Source organism: Eschrichtius robustus, chromosome 5 (assembly GCF_028021215.1).
Source record: "Eschrichtius robustus isolate mEscRob2 chromosome 5, mEscRob2.pri, whole genome shotgun sequence".
Classification (NCBI taxonomy): domain Eukaryota; kingdom Metazoa; phylum Chordata; class Mammalia; order Artiodactyla; family Eschrichtiidae; genus Eschrichtius; species Eschrichtius robustus.
This window is the reverse complement of record NC_090828.1, coordinates 125,523,570-125,548,390: the sequence shown is the minus strand read 5'-3', so window position 1 is coordinate 125,548,390 and position 24,821 is coordinate 125,523,570. Positions and strand designations below refer to the sequence as shown.

Below are 24,821 nucleotides of genomic sequence, written 5' to 3'. Positions count from 1 at the left end.
CCAGAGACCTACACTGAAGGCAGGATGAAATTCTGCTCGGCAGTTCCCCAGAACACCTCCTCTCCAACAAGCAGGTGACTTTCCTTCCTTCACCCTCACCTGGAGGCCTGCCCCTTCTTTGGTGTTATCTTCAACTTTCATGCCTTTCTCGAAGGCATCATCGCACATTTCCCTCCCATCTGGAAAGGATGGTCCGTCACACTGAGATGGCCCAGGTAGCAGGGCAGCTCCTGACAGAGTCTGCTCTATTGAAGAGTGGGCCTGAGGTGTGTTAATGCTAGCTGACTAGAGAATTGCAGGGAGGCGGCTAGGGCCAATTAACCGGTGAGATCAGGCCCTTGTAGATGCCGACTCTTGCTCCAGGCCTGGTAAGTCACTCATTGTAACTGCACTCCCCCGCTCCCCTCTCACTCCAAATAAACACATCTGCCCAGCCAGGGGGATCAGTTGCTTGCTTCTCCCTGAAGCAATATCTCTATTTAATTCAAATCTTGCTTCTTAGAAGTTCATCTCTAAGCCACTGTTTTGACCTGGGCCAGGACTAGGGTAAGGCAAGTGAGGCAGCTAGGATGGAAAATTTAAGGAGGCGCTCACGCTCAGGTGCTGACTCTGCACTTGCCCGGCCCCGAGAGCCAGTGCCTCCTTAAATTTTGTGCCCTAGACACCTCCCTTGTCTCATCCCAGTCCCAGCCTTGGTTTTGACCCACATGTTTTAAGCAGGTGATCCTTCAACACAGATTAAATAATCATGGTGAGATTCACAGAAATTCAGAAAGCCCCCCTCCCCTCCAAAACCTTTCCCTGTGATCTTTCTACTGAACCGTGGTTTTGTCGGTCCGTGTCTGCCCCTCCCCTCCTTCTAGCCAGGTGAGAGCCGCTATTTGTTGAGAGTTTGGTATATGTTGGGTTCAGAGCTAGGTCTGCTCTCAATTTTTATTTATCATTCTCAATAACCCTATGAGATTGTTGGTGTTATTCCAGTTTGCAGATGAGAAAATGGGCTAGAAGAGGTTGTTCTTTGCCCAGCTGGAAGGGGGCAGAGCCAGGATTTGGTCCAGATCTGCCCTACTCCCCAGCATTCTGTACTCATCGAGCTGCCCCTACACCCGAGAGGGCATCTGTCACCACACAGCGTGGAGCCTTTGAGGTTTTCAGTGGCAGGGATTTGAGCGTAGGGGAAGGCGAGGGGAGAGAGCACCCAGGGGCCCAAGAGAAGAGTGTAGAGAGGAGATTCTGGAGGCAAGGCCAACGGGAGGGAAGGTTGAAGAAGCTCCACCCCCCACTTCAGCCTGTTCATGGTGGACTTTAGTGTGGGCCAGAGAGGATGGGGCTGGACCAGGCTGAGCCTCCACAGGTTCCTGTGGCAGGGGGTAGCCTTCCCTATGCCAGGCACCCTGGTCTTCACCTCCCCTCTACCTGGAAGCATCCTTGCCCTATAATGGAGCCTGTCTAAGCGCTCTGATATTTGTAGCCAGGGCCTGGACCAGAGAATCAGGTGTCCCTGTGCCTTCGCTCAACGAAATGTCACTCTGCAGTCTCTCAATGCCCGTTCCTGTCCTCCCCTCCTGGATTTCCTTTTCCTCCTTTTCAACCAGCAAAATCCTACTTCTTCCCCAAGGCCCATTGGGAGTATCGCCTCTCTAAGAAACCCTCTTCAGCTTTTCACTTTCCCCCGGCCTTCTGCAGAATGACATCGTTCCCTCTGGCCATGGGTCTTCATTCTTCCGGTTTTGTAGGATCTCCTGTTGGAGGGTTGTCTGTCTCTGAATGCAAGTCAATTTCTGATCCCATACGAGCTCCTTGAGGGCAGACACTGGGCTTCTTCACTGCTTTTCTGCGGCGTTCCAGTGCTACCATGCATCATTCTAGGATTTCTTTTACTACCTTCCCAGAGAATTTTCTGTTTTTCCCCATAAAGTTGTTTTAAAGAATCAAAGCACATAGGAGTATATAAAGTGGAAACTGAAGCTCCCTTCTCCTCTCCCAGGTCTGTTGCCCCGTGGTGTCCACTGTGGAACCTGATGCCTCTTCTTCCAGAGGTTTCTGTATACAAACACAAATGCACAGAAACACATCCATCCATAGACACACTTCTTTGATTTTTTTTTTCCAGTAGCACAAACTATGCATATGTTTTGTGGATTCCTTTTTTTCTACTTAACAGTGCAGTGTAATCTTGGGTCCTTTTCAGTGCATACAGAATTGTCTCATTTGTTTAACAGCTATGGGTGGATGTACCATAATTATTAAGTATCTTCTGTTGCTGGATATTTGGGTTGTAAGAATTTTTCTGGCAGCAGAATTCCTTGTGCTAAAATATTTGCACGTTTGACTAAGTATTTTTATGGCTTAGAGTCCTAGAGATGGAGTTCCTGGGGAAAATAGTATATGCCTTTGGATTTTGGAGGATATTACACAGTTGCCTCCAAGGGAGTTGAGCAGATTTTCCCTTTGAACAGTGAATAGGAATGCCTCCACCCCATTTCCATACTGGAACCTTACCAATATTGTATATACCAATCTTTCAAACCGTTGTGAAGGGCAAAAATGAGATCTAATTGTGGTTCTGATTTACATTTTTTTTCATATGTTGGTAAAGTTAATTATATTTTGGTATATTTATTGCCATTAATTTTGCCTATTGCCGTCCTTTATCTACCTTTCTTTTGGACTGCTAATCTTTTTCTGTTGGGTTCTTTTATTTATTTGTTTATTTACTGGGTTGTGTTGGGTCCTCATTGCTGCGCGCGGGCTTTTCTCTAGTCGCAGCGAGCGGGGGCTTCTCATTGCGGTGGCTTCTCTTGTGCACGGGCTCTAGGCATGCAGGCCTCCGTAGTTGTGGCGCACGGGCTCGGTAGTTGTGGCGCACGGGCTCGGTAGTTGTGGTGCACGGGCTTAGTTGCTCCGTGGCATGGGGGATCCTCCTGGACCAGGGATTGAACCTGTGTCCCCTGCATTGGCGGGCGGATTCTCAACCACTGTGCCACCAGGGAAGTTCCTTTCGGTTGATTTCTAAGACCTCTTATTATATTGGGTAATTTTTTATTCAGCATTTGTTTGTTATATGTACAGGAAATATTTCCCCCAGTTTATCTTTTCATTTGTTCATTGAGTTATTATTATCACTTTTAATGAAAGCTTTTTAAATCCTTTCTAAAAGTTCAGGTTCTCTTTTCTGTAAAATATGAGTGTAAGCTTTGAACTTCAACCTGAGTTCAAACCCAGGCCACACAGCTTTCTCTGTGTACGTGCCCAAGTCCCTTAACCTCTCTGAGCCTCGGGGTCCTTATCTGTTCTTAGAAGTAACGTTGGGAATAAATCAGACAGTGGCACTGAGTGAGCATTGGCAAAAATGGATGGAATTAACAGAGAACCACCTCTGGAAGCTGGCAGTAGGCCCTCTCTGGTTTGATTCTGCCCCACGCCCCCTCTACTACCTACTGTGTTTCTTCTCTCAAACTCTCTTCCTTGGTCAGGGGTGGCGGTTGGTTCCCTTTAAATACGCCCTTCCTTTTCCCACCCTGGAAAAATCCAGGTGAGAAGATTCTGGCTGTCTCCTCCTTGATGGATCAGGAAAGTGGAAAAAAAAAGGCATTCCTTAAATTAGATGGCTAGGCCGTCTGGCACCTGACAGAGGTCACCCCGGCATTCTCCCACTCACATCGCTGAAACTTACTAAACTTCATCATTTCAGCCTTAGATCAATTTGCTGGATTCTCATTTCGTTTTCCAGTTGTTCATTCCCTCTTTCACACAGACTAGTAATTTCAGAGGCTGCATTATAATTTCGAGATGTTGCTTTAGAAGCATTACAAAACATTAAAGTACATTTAAGCCTTGAATTGTCACTTAAGATTATTGCAGGAAATGAGGGCTTTCTGAATCATAAATGTGACAATAGATTGAGAACACAGCTTCTATTATGGCTAAATGGGGACAAAGGGGAAAGAAGTGTTAAGTACACAGGCACTTCTTGGTGGGTGCTAAGGAGCCCAGGGAAATGGAGGCTGCCGCTGGAGGATGGGGGCTGGCCTGGGTGGGCAACTTGCGAGGGGGGCGCACCATCCCCAAGGCAGAGGCGCCCAGAGCACCCTCCCTACCTGAGAAGCATACCGGGCTCGCTGTGGGCTTTGGGGGCACAGACTCGGGGCCTGTCTGGGTTTTATGATCATCTGCCACCCCACTCCATCCTCCCCTATCTCTGTTTCCTCTCTATCTTTAGGATCACCCTCTCCCGGCCTGGCAATGCCTTTAATATCCGGCTTCCCTTAACGCCAGGCTGTCTGCCCATGCCGCTGAGGTCCCCATGGAACTGCAGAAGGTGGGAGAGGGAGGCCAAGGGCGCCAACAGCCCCTGGACCAGTATGTGGGCGTTAAGGGGGCCCTGCCCCGCGTGTCTCTTTGATTCGGGGCAGAGTCAGCTAAGAGCGCCCGCGGAGCTCCCGGGAGCCTGCAGGTGTTGCAACTAGAGGGGCATCCCGCAGGGGCACAGCAGCTGCCCACCGGCAGGAGCACCCCGTGCCAGCGGTGGTCGCACTCCAGGTTCCCCTGGGGCCTGGTCCCACTTGCGTCTCTGCTGTGATAGGCTGGCTGCTGCACCCCAGCATGTACTTTCCCGGGGTGCTGGGTTTCTGATGCGTGTTCTGCAGCCCAGCAGACTTTCTTCTGAACTTGAGGCCAGCTCAGCCAGACAATAAGTCACTGCGGGGCACACACAGACCATCTCCTACACAGGGCTCAGCACCTCCTTGCAACAGGATTGGGACACGTGTGTCCTCAGCGGCCAGCCGCGGCGGCAGCAGTTTCAGGCACTGGGCAGGACGGCCGAGGAAGCCAGTGAAACATTGGGCAAGCGCGAGCGTGTCTCTGCAGCAGGCTGCTTATGTGCTTGGTCGCAGTGAGACGGAGCGGGTCTCCAGGCCTCTGAGCTCTGTCCCAGCGGGGAAGGGGGAACTAACCTCCTTGCCTCCAGCATCCAAGGGCTGAACCCTGTGGTGGCAACGTTAGCCCCATTTTGCAGATGAAGTACAGAGAGGTCAAGGAAGCAGGGCAGGGGATGCACAGGCCGGAGGGAGAAGAGCTCCGGGTGGGCCCCAGAGCTCTGTCACTGTAGGTGTCCCAGACGCTCTATCACCTGAACACCCAACAGCCTTCAGACCCCATCCCTTGCCCAAGCGAGACCAGGGGCTCTTAAGGACCCCTTGCGTGGCTGGTGCCTTTCCTGGTGGGTGGGGAGGGACGGGGCACGCTCCTCTCCCCTCTGTGAACGCAGTCTATGGCTGCCTTGTCGTCCTGCAGTTCCCTTGGAATCCTTGCCCTTTGATCCCGCCACTCTGTTCGTAAGCTGTCCTGCTCCGCATCGTTAACCTCTATGTGGACCAGAGTCCCATGGCCCTGGCCGGCACGGGGCCTGGGGCAGGCAGTGCCTGGCACCGGTGTGTTTCGACTAAGTGGCTGAATCGTGCCTTGTCATTTCAGCCCTGGTTCAGATGGGATGGCCCTTCACCCCTGCCATCAGCTGACTGTGTCCTGCCGTCTAGTTGAGTTCACATGTCCCTTTAGGGCAGGGACCAGTTCTGCTCGCTCTAGACTCTACCATATAAGTGCAGTTCTGCTTAGAGAGAACATCAGGGGCCTTTGGCCAGGGCACTGCTCAGGGCCCTTCTGAGCCAGGCACAGCCTCGTTCTGGTCCTTAGAAACCCGTGAGCGTTTGGTGCCCGGGGACCAGTTGCCCAGCTGGAGATTTCTCAAGAGTTTCCCAGGTGCTAGGGAGTAAGTGGCCTGCTGTCCTGTGCAGGAACCACCCCCCCGCCGAGATCACCTGTTCCCTCCTGAGCCTGGAGGCCCCAGCTCCCTACACAGCTGGTCCTGTGATGTTGGCAGTAGGACCTCAGATGAGTAGGCCCTTTGGGTTGGAGGTTTTCCCAGGATGGGGTTTCCCAATGACTTTTGGTTGATGACACAGTCATGCGAGGGACATTCTAGGGAGGGGCGGGGCCTCTCCTCCCCCCCCCCCCCGCCCCCGTCTCCACTCCCCCTTCTCCCCCCTCACTTCATTGTATTTCCTGGGATGGTTAAGCTCAGAGCCACACTGTCTCCAGGCCTGCTGCAAACACCGCCCTGCAGTGCCCACGCCTCACCTCTTGCGGGGGACCGTGTAGCTCAGAGCCCCTCGTTTTCCTGCTGGATGGGATCAGTTCCTCTGCACCAGATGGGGAAGGTGGTCTGGGTGGTGGTTGGTGCCCGCTTCTGCCTGGAATCTTCCTGCCCACCCTCCAGTGTCTCTTGGGAATAAGTTCTCTTCACCTGCCCACACACCCAGACACTTCCCCTCAGCCCTTTTCTTTCTTTCTTTCTTTCTTTCTCTGTCACCAGTGGGTCCTATTTAACTCATCAAACCACAGCTTTTGCATTTTTGATATGTCCACTCTCCAGGGAAACCTAGAAAGGCCTTACTATGCATCGCTTCTGCTTCAGTGGTTTTCCTTTGGCCACAGCTCTCAACCTGGCCTGGGCCCAGCCCCCAGAGCCCCTCTCTGAGCTGTCTCTGGAAGCTTTCCAAGTTCCTGCCTCGTGTTCGGAGTTGGCCAGCTGAGAGCTGGTCCCTGAGCTCGGGTGAATTCCCTTAGCTCATTACCGAAGGGTCTTTCAAAAAGCAGGTTAACAGGGAAAGAAGGGTGTCATTGGCATGGCTGTAGATGTCCGGGACTTGGAGCTTACAGCTCCCTGCGCCCGTGTCCAGAGCTGTCGGTACCCAAGGTGTGAGCCGACCGGACAGAGATGGTCAGCCATACATTGCGACTTGTGATAAGCACGGCTTTATTTTGTTTTCTAACTGAGTCATTCAAAGGAGGCTCTTTCGCCATCACCACTGCCAGCTCGCTTGTGAGACAGTCAGTGCCCGAGAGGTCTCTTATCGCCTGCCGTCCCGGGCACATGACCCATCTACTCTAATACTTGCTAAGCTGCCATTTTGAGGTACAGATCGGGGCAGTTGGGGTGCAGCAGAAGGGCGAGTATGGTGGAGGCAGAGAGACCCAGGATCCAACCCTGGCCCGGCCCGTCTAGCTCGCATCTTCGGACATGTCGATGTTCTCTGTTTATTGTGTGGACTGAATGACACCCAGCTTCCAAGGTTACTGTGAGGACTGAATTCGTAAAGCTCCACACTGGGCCTTGGACAGGTCATAGCCTTTTGGCTCCCTCATCCTAAATAAGAAGGCGCTTGTCTGTTTCCAGCCCTCCCGTGGGGTGCTGGGGGCCTGCGTTAGAGAGGCCGCATCACAGAGGTCAGGCTGGAGGTGGAAGGAAGATGCATAGAGGCGGCCGCAGCTCCGCCCAACTCTGCACGAGCTCTCTGGCCCCTCAGTTCTCCAGGAGGGCGGCGGGGAGGACTTCTGGCCTGGGCACGATACCGACCAGGGTTCTTGGCCTTTCCCAATCCATAGGAATTGACTAGAGGCCAGACAACAAATTCAGGCAAGGCTTTACGGGGGCCCTTGCTGCAGCAGGAGGGAGCGAGAACAAGTAACAGGTCCCCTTGCTCGCTTCCTGAAGCAGGGTGAGCTGGTTCCTTATATAGGGTGAGGGTAGGGGTGTGTCCAGGGGTCGGGCCAGAGGGGGGGCTTAGGTGGTCTGCCCACCCCTCTGTGGTGTTGAGTGCACGGGGGACGCGTGGTACCCAACACCCGGGTTTTGCTCCTGCCTCTTCAGAAGCGGCAGTTGGGTTTTTTTGGTCTTTTTGTATCTTGTTGTCCATAATTTGCCCCAACCGTCCATGCACATGGTTTTTTTTAGTCCCATTTAGTTTCTTTGTATTTTGCTGCTGGAGGAGACGTTTGTGCTGGTGCAAGCACTGCAGCGAAGGGTCCCAGGTCCCAGCCTGTCTCAGGGACGGTCCTCGGAGAGCTTTGCCCAGCCATCCAGAGGGAGCCGGTGCCTGTTGGGCAGACGAGAAAGCCTCAGCACAGAGTTTTAGTGACTTGCCTGAAGCCACACAGGTGGAAGAACCCAGGACCCTGGGCTCTCAATTCCAGACACTGCCAGGAAATCCTGAAGGGCGGCGAGTAAAGAAGAGATGATGGGAGAAGGGAGAGTTGGGGGTGGATCATGAGTGACAGTGAAGTGGTGTAGGTGCTGCTTCAAAAGGCAGGGATAAAGTACAAGCTTCTAAGGGATGCTCAACTATGCTCTGTGCATCTCCTCCTCAACCTGCCCTCCAAAGAGAGGAAGGCAATAAGGATTCCATGCACAAGCCCTGGTCTGGATATGGGGGTGCGGGTGCAGATTTAGTCATGGCTTTGCCACTCACTTGCTGTGTGACTTTGAATGAGCTTCGTAACTTCTCTAGACCTTTCTTTCCTCATTTATAAAATGAGAAGGTTGGATGAGATGACTTCCGTTGGCTCTTCCAGCTCTAAAACCTTCTGTGATTATTCAAGCAAAAATCCCAGAGCTCTGACTGTTGCGATTGCTTTGAGATGGGAAACCAGCACAATTGCCTTAGGAAGGAGGCTTGTTCCTTTTTTCTTTAGCTGGGGAAGGCTCTGGAATGATGGAGAAGCTAGAAGCAGCCTGGCAGGTGATGCTGGGGTAGAGGACTCCTCTCCCCACCCTCCTTACCCTCTTCCTTTCCTCCACCCTCTTCCTCTCCTCCACCCATGGCAGCCCAAGCCTCTTCTACCTCCCAGCAAAGTGCTTCATTTGTATCTCAATGCCCAGCATAAAAGGAAGCCAAGAATATCTAGGGTGGCTGAGTTAGTTTCCTAGGGCTGCCATAGCAAAATGCCACCAACTGTGTGACTTAAACAACAAAAATTTATTTTCTCATGGTTCTGGGGGCCAGAAGTCCAAGATCAAGAGGCCAGCAGGGTTGGTTTCTTCTGAGGCCTCTCTTCCTGGCTTGCAGATGGTTACCTTCTCACTGTGTCCTCACATGGTCATCCCTCTATCTGTGTTGTCTGTAGCCTAATTTCCTCTTATAAGGATACCTGGTCACTGGATTAGGGCCCACTTTAATCACCCCATTTTAACTTAATTAACATTAAAGACTTTATCTACAAATACATACAGTCACATTCTGAGGTACTGGGGTAGGGCTTCAATATATGAGGCCTGGTGCAAGCCAGGCCTTGCGAGGGGAACAATTCAGCCCATAACAGGGAATGACATTTACTGTCCATGCTGGAATACTTTTAAAAAATATTTTTGAACTTTTTGTTGAAGTCTAACATGCATACTGAAAAGTACACATATTATGCGTTTACAGCTTGAACGCATTCGCATAACTAGATTAAGAAACAGAGCATCACCAGTACCCCCCCGCCTCCCCTGTGCCCCCTTGTACTTATCCCCTAAGGGTAGCCATTATCCTGACTTCTAACACCATGCATTTGCTTTCCTGTTTTTTTTGCTTTGTATACACAAAATCATATAACATGTAATCATTTGTGTCTGCCTTCTTCACTCAGCATTGTTTGTGAGATGCAACCATATTTCAGGGTGTGGTTTATTCTGCAAATTCCCACTGCTATATGCAGTGTATAGTATCCCATTGTGCAGATATCCTATTTAGCTACACTTTCTACCACTGATGAGCTTTTGCGTAGTTTCCAGTTTGGGACCCTTCTAGAAAGGTTGCTGTGAACATTCTTGTCCGTGTCTTTAGGTGGATGTATCTTACGCATTTCTGTGGGCACGTAGCTGGGAGTGGATCTTCTGGGTCATCGGGCACACTGATGTGCAGCTTTAGTGGAGACTGCCAAATGGTTTTCCGAAGTAGTTGTGCCAGCTGACGTCCCACCAGCAGTGTTTGAGCATTCCAGTTGCTCCATATCCTTGCCTACGCGTTTCCCCCCGCCCGCCCCCGTGTATTTTTATTTTAGCCATTCTGTTCAATATGTGGTTATATCTAACTGTGGTTTTAATTTGCATTTCCCTGAAGACTCATGATGTGGAACATCTTTGAATTTGTTTGTTGGCCATTTGGATAGTCTCTTCTGTGAAGTTCCTGCTCAAGTCGTTGGCCCATTTTTTTCCCCGACCAAATCATCTGTCTTTATCTTGTTGTTTTGTAGGAATGCTTTCTCTCGGTCCATGATCTGCTTTAGGTTCATTAACCTTATGACATTTTATGATCCTCTTAGTCCGACCTCTAAATCTATAAATGAAGAATCAGATTTTGAATAGTTAAATGACATCCCCAAGGTCACACAGCTGGTGAGCGCAGCGCTGGGGCCAGAATCCAAGGCTGCAGTGCTTTCTCCAAAGGCACTGTGATAAGTACTCGATATTTTAATCCACCCATAAATAGCTTTGATTGTGTGCAAGGTCACGGCAAAGCATCGATCGCTGTTGAAATTGCACTGACTTGAAGTCAGAGACTCCGCCATTGATGGCATTGGGCTCCACATTCACCCTCTGTTTTCTCATTGGCCAAATAATAAGGCTCCACTGGATTATGTCCTCGATATCCCTTCCAACTCTAAATTCTACATCCAAAAGTACCTTGCATAAAGGAAGAGAAAGGGTAGCTGGGTTTTTTTGTAACAGGAAACAAGTAAATAAGCATAGATTTCCTATGAAAGGAAAGGATTGGATTGCTTTAGTCAATAAAGAGAAAAGAGAGAAATCAAGCTTCAAGTAGATAAAGTCCCAGTGGTATGAGTGGTAGAAAGCAGCCACTAATCCTCTCATTCTTTTCTACTTCAGATGGGCAAAAGAAAATGCTTATTTACAGAAGGAGGGATTCAGTTTATACCTGAGAGAATGAGTGATGTTACCTGAGGAGAATGAAGAATTGCCCCTGCAGGTCACATTAAATTAAAGAGATTTATATAATTGGCATTGTTATGGTTGGAAGTAAGAGAAAACTGTATTCAAGTTGGCTTAAGATAAAAAGAGAGAGAGAGAAAGAAAGAAAGTGAGAAAGGAAGGAAGGAAGGAATTAGTTCATATAATTGAAAAAGTCCATGGGTAGGTCTTATTTCAGGTCTGGCAGGGTCCAGTCTCAAACAGTGTCAGAAATCCTTTACTCTCTCTTACTATGTCTTTGCTTTGCTTTCCTTTGCATTGACATCAGTTTCAGGGAAGGCTCTCCCATGCTGGAGCAGTCATAGTCACAGGCTTGCAGATTTCTGTTTTCTTGGTTGGGCAACACCAACAGAGTGTTTCTTTCCCAGTGGTTCCAGCAGACGTCCCAATACTGTGTCTGGTTGGCCTGACTGGGTCCCGTGTCCATCACTGAACCGGCCACTGTGACTCTGATTGCCCACTCCTTCAGCATCTATCTACTTTTGGGGTTGTAGAGTGGAGTCAACCCCCAAGCTGAACCTCAGGGATTGTCAGGGATAGTGGTTCCCCAAAGGACTATCAGGGTGCTTTTACTGAGGAAGGGAGGATTAACAACTCTAGGCACGTGCCAAAACTGAGAGCTACTTTACCACCTGTGATACTGTGATTTATAATAAGAAATATATATGTGGTCTTCATCCCCATTTCTGGCGCAGAGCTTCTAAAACCTTTAAAGTTTCTCGGTGAGGAGAGCAATCAAGGTGTCTTTTGTTATGTTAATGAGGTGACTTTTGGAGGGACCTCTGGATGGGGCTAGTTGCTTGGAGAACCGACCAGTGATTAGGGGGTTAGAACTTTCAGCCCCACCCCAGATCTCTGGGGAGGGAAGGGAGGCAGACTGGAGACTGAGTTCAGTCATCAATGGCCAGTAATTTAATCAATCACAGCTATGTAAGGAAGCCTCCATAAAAAATCAAAATAAGGCGTCTGGAATGCTTCCAGGTTGGTGAACACATGGAGATTTGGAGAGAGTGGTGCCCCAGAGAGAGCTTGGAAGCGCCACACTGTCTGCTCCCCATGCCTTGCCCTCTGCATCATTTCCATCTGGCTGTTCTGAGTTATATCTTTTTATGATAAACCGGTGATCTAGTAAGTAAAATGTTTCTCTGAATTCTTTTAGTTGCTTTTTTAGCAAATTAATCAAACCCAAGGGAGGGGTTGTTGGAACTTCAAATCTATAGCTGGTTGGTCGGAAGGCAACCTGGGCTTGCAACTGGCATCTGAAGTGGGGTCAGGGGAGTAGTTTTGTAGGATTGAGACCTTAGCCTGTGGGATCTGATGCTGTCTTCAGATAAATAGTGTGAGAATTGCAATGAATTGTAGGACACCCTGCCACAATGTTAGTGCGACCCGAGTGCAATGGTGTGCAGAGTACTCTGCTTGAAGCAAGATGGTGGCAGAGATACTACTTTGTTTTTCCCCCCAAACCCAGGATTCTAGGAAACAGAGAGAAAGGGAAATAACATTCATTGAGTATCAATATGCCAAGTATTGACATACAGTCTCATTTTATATTCCAATTGTTACTGAAGGCAAGTTCGCCTGCCCAGTGCACGGTGAGGCCAAACAATACCAAAACGTTGGAGTTTTGGAGCAGAGAAAGGTTTATTGCAGGGCCGTGCGAGGAGAACAGGACGGGTGGCTCCTGCTCCAAAATCTTGAACTCCCCGAAGGGTTGCAGCAAAGCATTTTTAAAGGCAAGGTGAGGGAGGGGTGTCGTAGGGTAATGTGATCAGTTCAGTTCTCTGATTGGTTGATGGTGAGGTAACAGGGCAGATAACACAATCCATCCTTAGGCGCCAGAAGGTCTGGGGGCCACATGTTCGTGATCATCAAGTAGTTAATTTCTTCCATTAGGTGGTGGTTTTTAGCATCTGAAAAACTCAGGAAATACGCATGAGATACTATTATCTGGGTACTTCAGAGAGGAGCTACAGCAGAGACTATGGGGGAGGGGGTCTGTTCCAGGAAAGGCCCCATAGGGTCCTGCTCGGTTACACCATCATCCTATAAGGAAGATATTCATTTCCCAATTTTGCTATCAGATTAAATGATAGCAAGAATGTGAAGTAACATGCTCCCTGGGGTCACACTGCTAGTCAGTGGAAGATCCCAGTTCCTAGCCCTGGGGTCCTGATCCTAAAACCACCCTCACTTACACAGGGCTGCCTTCTAAACCTGGGCTTCACTCATAAACATCAGTTGAAATAAAGAGCCTTGGCCGTGGGAAAGGAGAAAGGGGCCTGGCTTTGGTCTTTCTCTTTGCCTGGAGCTGGCCAGACACATGGCCTTGAATGAGTCTCCTGGGGGCTCTGGACCTCCCTTTCCTCATCTGTAGTATGGTGGGGTTGGACAAATCTGTAAGGTGCTCCAAAGCCAAGTGTGATCATCCGTGATCAGGTGAAGCGGGGCGCCTGGTGATGCCGGGTCTGGGCTAGGTGCACACATCCTAAGGTGGCTCTCGAGTTATGCTTTGGGCTTCTGACAGTGCTCAGTCCCAAGATGCACCAGGCCAAGCTGATCCCCCCACGCTTCCCATCCTTCTGGTGCTTTGTTTCTCTTGCCCGCCTTAGATGCATCTTGCAGCCTGTCCTCTCCCCACCCGACACCTGGACCTTACTCCTGCCAGTGGCTGCCCCCAATAGAGCCTTGTTCTGGGAAGCATTTATCCTTCGAGGAGTTCCAGGGTTTCCAGAGCTGATGCCCAGAGGCTTTTGCCGCCTTCTGCATCCCAGCCTGCCTTTCCTGGGTGGGGCTGCTTGCGTGAAGAGGCTCTTCAGTCTCCTGCAGTTTTCTCCGTCCATTCCTAGATTTGTTGTCACTTCAAACCTGAGAGACCTGCAAATTCTAGTGTGACACCAGGCAGAGCTCTGGCAGGAGAGAGGAAGAGTCCTGTTCCTCACCCATTCAAGGCCAGGAGGTGGCCTGCCTCAGGGAAAATGGGGCTGTCCCACTGCCTTCCTGCCCTGTCCGTATCCTGGTTCTAGAACAACCTGAAGCCACTCTGTTCTTTGCACATCTTTCTGGGGTGGGGTTGGGAAGGTGGTCTCTGATTTTTCTCCTGTAAGTCCAAAATTATTTTTAAGGTACCATTATCCTAAGCAATAAAATGATGTGTATGTGGGGTGTGTCTGTGGGGGGTGTGTGTGTGCGTGTGTGTGTGTAATGTATTTATATATATCAGTGCAGTAGGATTCCAGTTTAGTCGGAAATTCAGGATGGGACTTTGGTACATGTTTTGATGGAATTAAATTTTTTTTTCATACATCCAGTGAACAAGTTTTGGCCCTACTGTGCTGTTCTGGGCATAAGTTGATGGGCTTTGCTTCTCCAGGTGCTCTCAGTGAGCCAGACATGGAAATTCATAGTTACACTGGTGTGGTTGAGCTGTCATGGAAGCAAGGACAAGGTCCAGGAAGATTCCTTTTCTTTGAATGGTCAGGGAGCCCTTCCCAGAGGAGAGAATACTTGAGCAGGTAAATTCTGGGAGTTTCTTAGACTCCATCTTGGGCAAAGACCTGGTAGGTCCTGGAAATGTGAGTCATCTGGAAAAGCCTGGGGCTCAGGAAGGGAATGGTGGAGGACAGCAGATAGGTGGAGAAGGCCCCGGATGTGATGTTGAGACATCAGGCCACTGGAATGTAGATCAAACATCAACTGGGCATCTTGTTCAAATGCAGATTCTGACTAGCGGTTCTGGGGTAGGGCATGAGAGTCTGGAGTTTTAGCATGCTCTCAGGGGATGCAATGGACCACACTCTGAGAGCAAGAGTGAAGGCGCTTAGGCATCACTGAGGACTTTACATAAGGGAATAATTATAATCTCTTGAATTTGTAAACCTGGAAATACTAAAAAAAAGTATATTGTCTAAGTTAATTTATACAGTGTCCTTGTAAAATGTGATGCGTATCCCATAATTTTTGCAGGAGGATCCTGGAGTACAGGGAAGTCAAATAACCAGGGTTTTGTTACTGGAAAGGGGCTTAGAAACCTAAGACAACTCCTCATTTTATAAGCAAAATCATCTGTCATCTCTGAGGTCATTCTAGGTCTGAAAGCGCATGTTTCTGTGATTCGACTATGTTGCTCTAGTTACGCCGCTCCCTCAAGATGAAGGTTGGGGGAAAGCCTTCACCCCATTCTGGGACGTCCCATGCTTGCCTCCCTCTTGGCTAAACTCTGGGAGAGGGTGTAGGATTGGATTTCTGGGTTACAAACATGGAGCAGTGTGATGGGGGTGATGTACTTGAATTTGTGAACATCCTTGATTAGAAGATCCCAGGTTTTAGGTTTTCTGTCTTCCACTCATTTTCTCTGTAACCTGAGCCAAATAGGTTCAGTGTAATGCATGTCACCTTTCTCATCTGTAAAAATAGGGCCAGCAGCACCCATCCCACCTACCTCACTATACGGTTAGAGCATCAGATTGGCAGGTCTTCCCACATGTATTGTGCACCTACCATGTGCCAGATGCTGTGCCGGGCACTACGGATGTAGAACAGGACGGACGCAGCCCTTAACCCCATGGAGCTCCCATGGCTGAGAAGATTGGCATGAAAGACACGTGTTCCAAGTTAAATATATCCAAAGGTACAGCGTGCAGCCAAGAAGCATGGGGTGATGGGAGCTTATAACAGGGGGCTCAAACATGAGGTCTTGGATGGCTTCTTGGAGGAAGTGGTCTTTCAGCAGAGAACTGAACAATGGATAAGAATAAGCAAGGTGAGGAGAAGGGAGCCTGGCTGGATAAGAGCCCCGAGGCAGGAGGGAGTTGGCTGGCTCCAGGAAATGAGAAAGGGTGAGGTGTTGGACGCAGACACAGCACACAGGGTACAGGAAAGCCTGAAGGAATAAGCTAGGGCAGATCCTATAGGACTTGATAAAGATTTGGAACTTTATTCTAAGGTTTCAACTATACTGAGGTTTCAATAATAAGCCATTTAAAGGTTTTAACAAGGGGGTGACATGAACTTTTCAACTTAATGAGATGATCCTGGCTTGTTTGGAGAGTGGCTTGGGCAGGAGTGATTTCGAACAAAACGAGCTAGTGAGCTTCTGCCTCATCCAGGCATGAGATAAGGGCAGCCCCATTAGGGATCTTACAGTGGAGTGGTGAGAAGGGGACAGACTGGGGAGGGAAAACTGACAGGCTTAGAGATGGATTGGATTTGGGAGTGATGGGGAGGAAGTAGAACAGGATGACTTGCAGGTTTCCAGCTAGAAAAATCTCAGTGAATGGCGGTAGAGTTTATTAAAATTGGGAGCAGGGGAGGGAGAGCAGGTTTCAGCTGGTGGTTGGTCATTACTTCGGTTTGGACGTGTCCCAATATAGGTGCAGATGAGCTATCCAAGCCATGACGTTGAGTTGGGGGCTGGCTGTGGATGCCTCCTGAAGCTGGCAGTGTTGATTTGGGCCCTGCATATCCCCAGATGTGGTATTTCAAGTCAGAGGCATGGAGGTGGTATCCAGAGAGGGGGAGTGAGATGAGTATAGAGCCAGGACAGAGCCCAGAGGTGCTCTGCTGTCACTGAGTCCAAGCTCGTACTACTCACCACATGACAGGCCACTGAATCGAGAGACGAGTTGTCGGGGCAAGGAGTAGTGACTTTATTTGGAAAGCCAGAAGACCAAGAAGATGGTAGACTAGTGTCCCAAGGAACCATCTTGCCTGAGTTCGAATTCAGGCTTCTTTTATACGAAAAGTGGAGGCATGTGGCTCGTTGTTGCAAACTTCTTGGTGGAGGAATCCTTTGTTCTTGCAGCTGTCTGCTTAGGTCAGGTCAGGATGTTTCTGTAAACTTCCAACAAGACAGATGTTATTCTCTGTTCTGCAACTTTTTATCTTTATATGAATGGAAAAGTGTTATACCTTTAAAGGTCAGAGCCTTGAGGATGGGCCATCCTATTTCAGGCTATAGGCAACATTCTTAACTTGTAGCAAAAGCAATAGAATACAAAGGTTGAAGTAAAAGAAACCCATCCAATATGGAGTCAGATTTGTTCTTCCCTATTACACTGCCATTTGGTCATCAGGTTGGGGAGACAGCAAGTGAGGTAACAGATGCAGAATAGCTTTAAAAATTAAAGCAGGATGTTATTGTTGGACAGGACTGGATTTACTAAATATGAATAATAACGCACATCGTTGACAATTACTGCTGCACTTGGATAGGAGAGATGATACTTAATGTTCCCAAATCTGCAAGACTATTTCGTCAAAGTTCTTTTTGCCCCTCTGAAAAGAAAGCCCACCAGGAGGGATCTATTCTTATCATGTCATGCTGCAGTAATTTCATTTTCAAATCATTAACAAGAAGGCATCCTCATCCGATCATTCTTGATACAAAACCTTATCTTAGAAGCCTGACACCATCTCCTCAACTCTTCTGAGAGCTTTATGGATTTCATTTGAGACCCTCAGCTTTAAGTAAAACACAAATATAAGCCTGGATTCTTCATGAACCTCTTTTGATATCTCTCCCATCAGCTGAATTCATTTTTTTGCCTCCTGTTCTGGCATTTGGTTATAGATTGTTCCAGGAATTTCATTGCTAACTTACATGATATGAGCAGATAAAGCGAGCTGAACTCATTATCTAATTTACTTTGAAGCTAAATTCTAGATGGTGTTTATGGGGAGGGGAAGAGCAGCCTATGATGAGTGAGAATAGTCTTCAATGCCGAAATTAAATGAATTTTCACAGGAAAGTATCCTTCCCCGAACTGTTCCTGTGCATGGGAGTGGGGATGGGGCAGAGGTTATTGCTTTCCATCAAATAAATCCAGTCAAAAGCAGACATTCTGCAGGAGTCTAGCCTGCCACACTCCTATTCAAAGGTAGTTCGCTTCTTTGAATTTCATCAAGCTTCTGGTACAGTAACAGGAAAGTTTATTGTGTTCACCTTACATGAAAAGAGGCCCTCTCAAGGTGATACCTTTCCTTGTCATAGAGTGTGTTAGAGGGGGTTTTTATTTCTTGACAGTTGAGATATTGTTTTTTTTACCATGACACCTAAAAAGAAGAAATTTGCATTGGAATACCCTAATTTGAATTTGGGATTCAGAAAGCATTTGATCTTCGATCCTCCCGAAGGACTCTCCAGCTGAAGGCAGGCTGCTGGGGCAGCGTGTTCAACACCGTGGACCCTGGGCCAGGCCGCCTGGGTCTAAGTTCTGGCCTTGCCCTCATCAGCTGTGTGAGTTTAGGCAGGTCATTTAACCTATTCATACGTCAACTTTCTTATCTGTGTAATAGCAGTGAAATTCTGTAGGGGCTTTTTGTACGGTTTAAATAAGCGAGTGCACGTTAAGTGCATAGAAGAGTGTCTGAAATAACACGCACTACATTAACTTTAGCTGGTATTACCTCCACCCTGGGCAGCTGATTGGATTGTATAGTAAGTAGTATGAGTGGCCATTCATTGACCGTTGCTATGCTCTGTGCTTTGTATGCATGTATCTCCTTCAGCGTTTCTTACAATAATTCCTTGAAGTAGATACTATTATGTTATCCACATCACAGAGATATAAGTCCGTGGTCACAAAGCTGGTAAATAGCAGGGCTGAGATTCAAACCCAGGTCTGTGTGACTCCAGATCCCAGCGGTTAGTACCATAGCTCAGTCTGCACCTGTGCTGGGACATGTGCAAACGTGCTGTGGGCACTGGGTGTGGGTGTGGATGTGCGCTGAGAGCGGAGGAGAGGGTGGAGCAAAGAAGAGAGGATGGGGATCATTCCTTCTTAGCCCAATTAACCGGGTGACAGACAGTTATGGAACCTCCCTGCCCCTTGTCATTCTTCCTGGAGAGGAATTCTGAAAGGACAGGAGGTTGGGGAGGGCTTCAGGGTTCCCATCTTCCTGGAATGTGGAATTTTTCCTTCTTCTTACAATGCTACCTTCTGTCCATTTCCTTCTTTATTACAGTCTCCACTCCTTGCTTCTCTAGCTCCTTGAACCCCCAAGACCTGTATGTGTGTGTTGAAGGAGGGATAAATGAGTCAGGGCTTCAGGGCAGAGTGGCGGGAGCCCCGTTTCCAGGTGGTGGAAAGAAGTTTGGCCTGGAAATGAGGAGATCTAAGTCTTGGTCCTCTGCTACTGACTAGCAGGAAAACCCTAGTAAAGTCACAGAATTTTTCTGGGCCTTTTCTGTGAGTTGAGGATTGGAAGGTATCTGACATCTTGTGGTTCTAGCCAGCCTTCTGGATTTCTGACCTCTGGGAGCTATCCTGGTGGCAGTGAGAATGTTGGTGGTAAGGTGGTGGTGGTGCTAATGGTGGTGGAAGGGGAGATGGAGCTGGTGATGATGGTATACATGGTGCCAGAGATGGTAATGGTGGTGGAGCTGGTGATGATGGTGGAAGTGGTGGCAGAGATGGTAATGGTGGTGCAGGTGGAGGTCATGGTCATGGCGGTGGAGATGGGAGATGATCAGAGAGGTGCTGATAGTCATAACTAACAATAAGCCCTTATCTGGTACCAGGCATTGTACTTAGCACTTTATGTCCATTCTCTCATCTAATCATCCCAGCAGCTGTTGTAATCTCTGTTTTTGCATATAAGAAGCCTGAGCTTTAAAGTCTGAGCATCCCATCCATGGTGGGCAGAGTTGCCTAGGTCAGGGGGAGACAAAGGTGCTGGTGCTAGGATATATGTCACTGGAAAAGTTATGATAGGCATAGAGTGGGAAGGGAGTTAATCTGGGAAGTTAAACATCTTCATGTTCTGCTCTCCCCAAACCCTCTCCCTCTACAACCAAGTTGTTCCAGGTGGATTTAGGGTCATAACTGCAAGAGTTCATTCTCCTGAGGCCACGTAGTATATAACAGAGAAATAGTCTCCCGCCACCTTTACCAGTTGCTTTTCTAGGTGATTTCTCTTCATTTCTCTATGAGTTCCCCCCTTTGGTTCAGACCCCAACCCTTATGCTTTGGGTTTTGGGGTTGCAGCTCTCTGATAGACTTGTAGCATCTTCATGGGGGACCATGATTTAGGGGGTCCCTGAAGTATTTTGGGGCAAGTGAATGTCCTCCAACATGTGTCTTTGGTAACTGTGGCTTTTCTATATCCTATTTCACCCGTTGACACTCACCTATACTCTGTACCCCGTGAGGCCATCTTGGAGAGAAACAGGAGAAGAAACGGGTTTATAGCTCAGCGAATACAGGGCTGGGATAGTAGTGCACGGACTGGGAGACTAAAGCTGCTGGCGTCTGAAGGCGTTTGTCAGACCCAAGACTCCTCACCCCTGTCTGGACCTCCTTCTTGGGCCTGGGGCTTCTGGCCTTGCTTGAATGAAAGGTGATTCCTTCTTTCAAGTCCCACTCTCTCCTCCTCTTTTCCTCAGGATGGGGATGGTAATAATCCAGGCACTGGGTCCTGTGTCAGTAGGCTCAGTGTACTGGCCCCTCTGGAGGGGGAAGCTGGCTTCAAATGGATCCTGTATACATGAGGTGAATGTATGTGAAATGCTCTCCGGATATCCAGCCCCTCACCTGACCTCCAACACCCCTTCTCCCTCCTGCAGATGTTTATTGAGCAATTGCTATGTAAAGATGTTCTGTTATGTGCTGAGGATATGACAGTGAAGATGGAACATCCTGACCTCATGGAGTTTATGGTCTAGTTTACACTATGGTGTTACAATGACAGGGGCAGGAGGTAAAGGTGCTGGTGATCTCATAGCAGGGAACCTGATAGAGCCTTGTGGAGACAAGGAAGGCTTCCTAGAGGCAGTGACACTTTGCGGACACTTGTAGAATAAGATCTGGACCAAGCATGGCAGTGGCGTGAGAGGAGGAGAGAGGAAGGGAGAGAGAAGGAGAGCAGAGGACGAAGAAGATGTGGTCCAGGCAGAGTGGTCAGCATGTGCGGGGGCCTGGAGGCCAGAAAGAACAGATGGGACAGCTGCTTGCCCCACCTGGGCCTGGGCTGCCTAAGTCGCAAGCACCCAGGGCTGGTTCTCCCAGGGTCCCGGTCCCGCGACACAGAGGGGCCTCGAGCGGGAACCGGGGCCCACAGGCACGTTGGCGCCTCTCTGCGCTCCTGAAATGCCCGTGTTGCCTCTGCTGCGTGGGCTTGGCTGAGCCCTGCTTCATCCAAGAGCTGCTTGGTTTCGTTGGGCTCCGGGGGGAGCTCGTGACCAGTGCAAACACCGTAAGACTGGGAGGCCCTATGTTTGGACTCCTGGGCTGTGTGAGTTTGGGCACCTCTGCCCGCTTCTCTGAGGCTTCTGCTGGCCCACCGGTACACTCATCTCTGAGGGTTTTTTGTTTTTTTTTCCAGTGCTTGCATTCTGGGGTTTTAATTCTCTACCATTTGCAGGGAGCTAAATTCTCTTAGAAACTGCAGGCTTTCAGCCATGAAGCAGTGTTTATAAGTGGCACGGCCATCACCGGGGGGTGGCGTGAGTTGATCCCTGGAGAGGATGGCCCTGTCATCACACGGTCTGTCGCTTCCCCCGCAGGCTTGGAGGGCACCATAGCCCCCATTACCACCACCCACACCTGGGCTGTGCCTTACTCGGGAAGAAGCATTCGGCTTCACTTGTCTGCTGAGAAATAGCTACAGGCTTTTGTAGCTACCCCAGACACAGGGACATCACTATCAGCTGATTCAGAACAGACTGTAGAGAAAGCCACACAGGTACATACGGTTGAGATCCACATAGAAAAATATTTATTTAACAGTTTTCAGTTGATCCTTGACCATGCATTCATAAAGGAAAAGGAACAGAGGCGCTAAGCCACAATGACGACCCTAAATGCTGCTTACTTTGAGTGCAAGGGGGTGTCCTACAGCTCCCAGACAGGAGGGCTTGTTTTAGAAATATATATATTGTTGTAGTGATGTATACTTTTTCTTCTTGTACTGAAGTTTATAGAGCAGAATGGGATGGATGTCATGCTTAGCAAATTGCAGGCCATCTGGAATCTGGGTCTCTGGTGGATGGAGCCACACTGGGGGGACCCTCCTTTCCTGGGCTCCATCGAATAGCTGGGGCAGGGATGGGACATCAAACCATCTGTCTTCATGGACAGAAGCAGCCATCTGTGGCCTTTACATCATTTTAAAGCTGTGACCTGCACCCTTCTCTGAAAACCAAATCCCAACAGCTCTTCTAGCTTCTCCCAAAGAATATTTCTCAATAGGAAAGAGAACAAGGTGGCAGATCAGAGTTTTAAATGAAGGTCTCTAAGCTGATGGGGTTATGGAAAAAGTGACCACAAGGCGTCCAGGCAAGCCCTGGCAGGGTCAGAGGACATAGGACATGGAGTGGCTCTCAGCGAGGGGGGAGGAGGGGGGAGAATGTCCAGTGCACAGCCATCGCCTGTGTTCTCGCAACACATCTGTGCTGCTTCCAAAGCCCCTCACCTTCCATTGGCAAACTTAGCAATGAGTGGTGGCCATCCTTCTAGGAAGCCACCTGTTAGCCATTAAGGAATGTGCCTGCGGCTGATCCAGCCATGGTCTCAAAGCCATCCAAGAAAAAAAAGGGAAGCGGTGTGTGCTGGCAACAAAAGCAAGACTGGATATGGCTTGGTTATGGTGACCTTGGGAAAAAATGGAGGGGAGAACGGGGGAAAGAAACAGTGTAGAGAAAGGAGAGACGCCATTGCTTTCCTTACGGGAGAAACATGTAAAGAAAGAGGGGGAAAAGGAAAGGAGAGGGGGGCAGGGAGAGGAAAGGGGAAGGAAGGGGAGACAGAAAGAGAGGGAGAGGAGAAGAGAGGTAGGGCTGCCCTCAGGAATGAGGAACCAGTGGGAGGAGTTTCAAAGTTACTGTCAGAGCAGTATTACACTCATTCGAATGTGATGCTTCAAAGGCAAGCCTGTGACTGACAGGGTGTGGCGGGGTGATGGGGCCACACCAATGCCCACTGAGCCAGGCTCCACCTCAGTCTGTGCTTCTCTTAGACCAGGGGTTCTCAAATTTGAGTATCAGCACCAACCCGTGGCCTTGTTATAACCCCAGGGGTCCCACCTGCAAGCCTCTGATTCAGTGGGTCTGGGTTGTGCATTTCTCACAAGTTCCCAGGTAGTACTGATGCTGCTGTTCTGGGAACCCCCACTTTGAGAACCGCTGTCTTAGGGGTTAGAGACTAAACCAAGGTTTGCGCTGATCTGGGCTCCTCGGGTCGAAGTCAGGGAGTGAGTCAGTGTCTCAGCTGGCTGGCAAGAGCAGACTGGCAAACACAACGACAGAACTCAAGAAAGCGCTAAAACCTTTTATTGGATGTATTTGTCTCTTCTTGGCTCTTCATTCAACCCAACCATATGTTTACTTTCCACTGGCAACTGTGATTTTAAACGTCAGTTGACAAGCAGGTGTTCTGCACACTGCTATACGTATGCAAGTTAATGTATTGCCCACAAACTGATGCAGTGCTCCCTCGCTGGCCTCCATTCCCACCAGGTCCACCCAGCCCTTTGTTCTGGCCACACTGAGCCTTGCAGCTCTCAGAAAGGAGCGGCCCTTGCATTCCTCCATCCCCTGTTGGTGCTGTGTCTTGGCCTGGCTGCCGTTTTCCAGGCGAACTAACTCTTACTCTCCTTTAATTTTTTTTTTTTTTTAAGATTTTTTTTTTTTTTGATGTGGACCATTTGTAAAGTCTTTATTGAATTTGTTTGTTACAATATTGCTTCTGTTTTGTTTCGGTTTTTTGGCCCCGAGGCATGTGGGGGTCTTAGCTCCCCGACCAGGGATCGAACCCGCACCCGCTGCATTAGAAGGCGAAGTCTTAACCACTGGACCGCCAGGGAAGTCCCCCTCCTTTAACCCTCCTTTAATTTTCTGAGTGTTCCCACCTGCGGGAAGGTCAGCCAGCCCTGCTCATTGCTGCCGTCTTGTTCTGTCCAGATTGCTGTCGTGGCCCTTTGCAGAAAGTCACCAGGCTGTGGCTGCCTCATCCTTCTCAGCTTTTTATCATCAGTGCCTTGGGCAGGGGCTCTAACTCCTGCTCACCGTGGTTGGGGTTAGAGAGAAATTGGAATAGTGGGGCAGGAAGAGACGGAGAGCTCTGCTAACCACTGAAATCCTGAATCATTCTCAACATCCCCCAGGGCTTCAGTGATTCAGTGAAACGGGACTCCAACAGGTGGAAAAGTAAATCTTTGTGATTTCTTTAAAAGCAAACAAAATAACTTCACTTGAGGAAGGATCAAATATCCAGATCTTTTCCGCTTAGGACGAGCGAAATATCCTTTTGTAGCAGGTGCTTACGTAAGGTAGATGGATGGGCAGATGGATGGACCGATAGACAGATACAGATAGGCGAATGGATGGATGGACAGATTGGGTGGATAAAGGGTGTCCTTAAGACTTGCTGCTCATCAGGTCATGACCTGGAATCATATTTTGTTTTCCAAACAAACATTCTTCAGCTCCTTTGGGTGAACTTCAGCTTCCTCTGGGGGAATATGCGTGCTCCAGAGCTTTGTCACGTGCCTGTTCTTGAGGGACCTGGTTCTAAAACGGAATCCAGTGTCTCGAGGTGTTGTGCTGACTTGAGCTGGGGTCTGAGATGGACCTGGCCTCTCATTGAATTCCATGCTGTGAATGGTTAGCACTTGAGCCAAAAAAGTGGAAGACAAAAACCATCCCACTACGTACGTTTAAAAATAATGAAGGGCTTTTTGGTCAATTTCGGGTGGAATCCAGTGTTCTGAGCAGTGGTCCTGCCACCGTGACCTGTGAGATCTTGAGCAAATCACTTAGCCTCAGTTCTGTCACTTGTAGGACAAGGGAGTTCTCTTCCTGCTGTCCCGTTTTCTGATGAGTGTGAGTCATTTCTGGGGGACTCACAACTAGTTACCTTCACTTTAAAGATTGGAGGGGAGAAAAACAGAGCACGAGGTCGGATGTATGACGCCGCCACATCCCAGGCGGCATAGCTTAATGCACTGCTGAAGACTAAACCAAGCAGGCTGACTTGAATGCTGTTGAAATGGCAGGCTTCAGTGCAGGACG

At 49.0% G+C, this 24,821-nt stretch overlaps 2 protein-coding genes across 2 annotated transcripts in view; one reads left to right on the top strand and one right to left on the bottom strand.

Moving 5' to 3' along the window:
• The window catches only part of LOC137765498 (large ribosomal subunit protein P1-like), a 101,909-nt gene extending 86,530 nt beyond the window's left edge, over positions 1 to 15,379 (bottom strand). Inside the window, exon 1 of the mRNA XM_068545398.1 lies at positions 15,314 to 15,379. Within this exon, the coding sequence (XP_068401499.1) occupies positions 15,314 to 15,379 (66 nt within the window). The remainder of the gene's footprint in view (positions 1 to 15,313) is intronic.
• The window catches only part of GPR39 (G protein-coupled receptor 39), a 237,483-nt gene that overhangs the window by 207,110 nt on the left and 5,552 nt on the right, over positions 1 to 24,821 (top strand). The gene's annotated exons all lie outside the window — the stretch shown is intronic.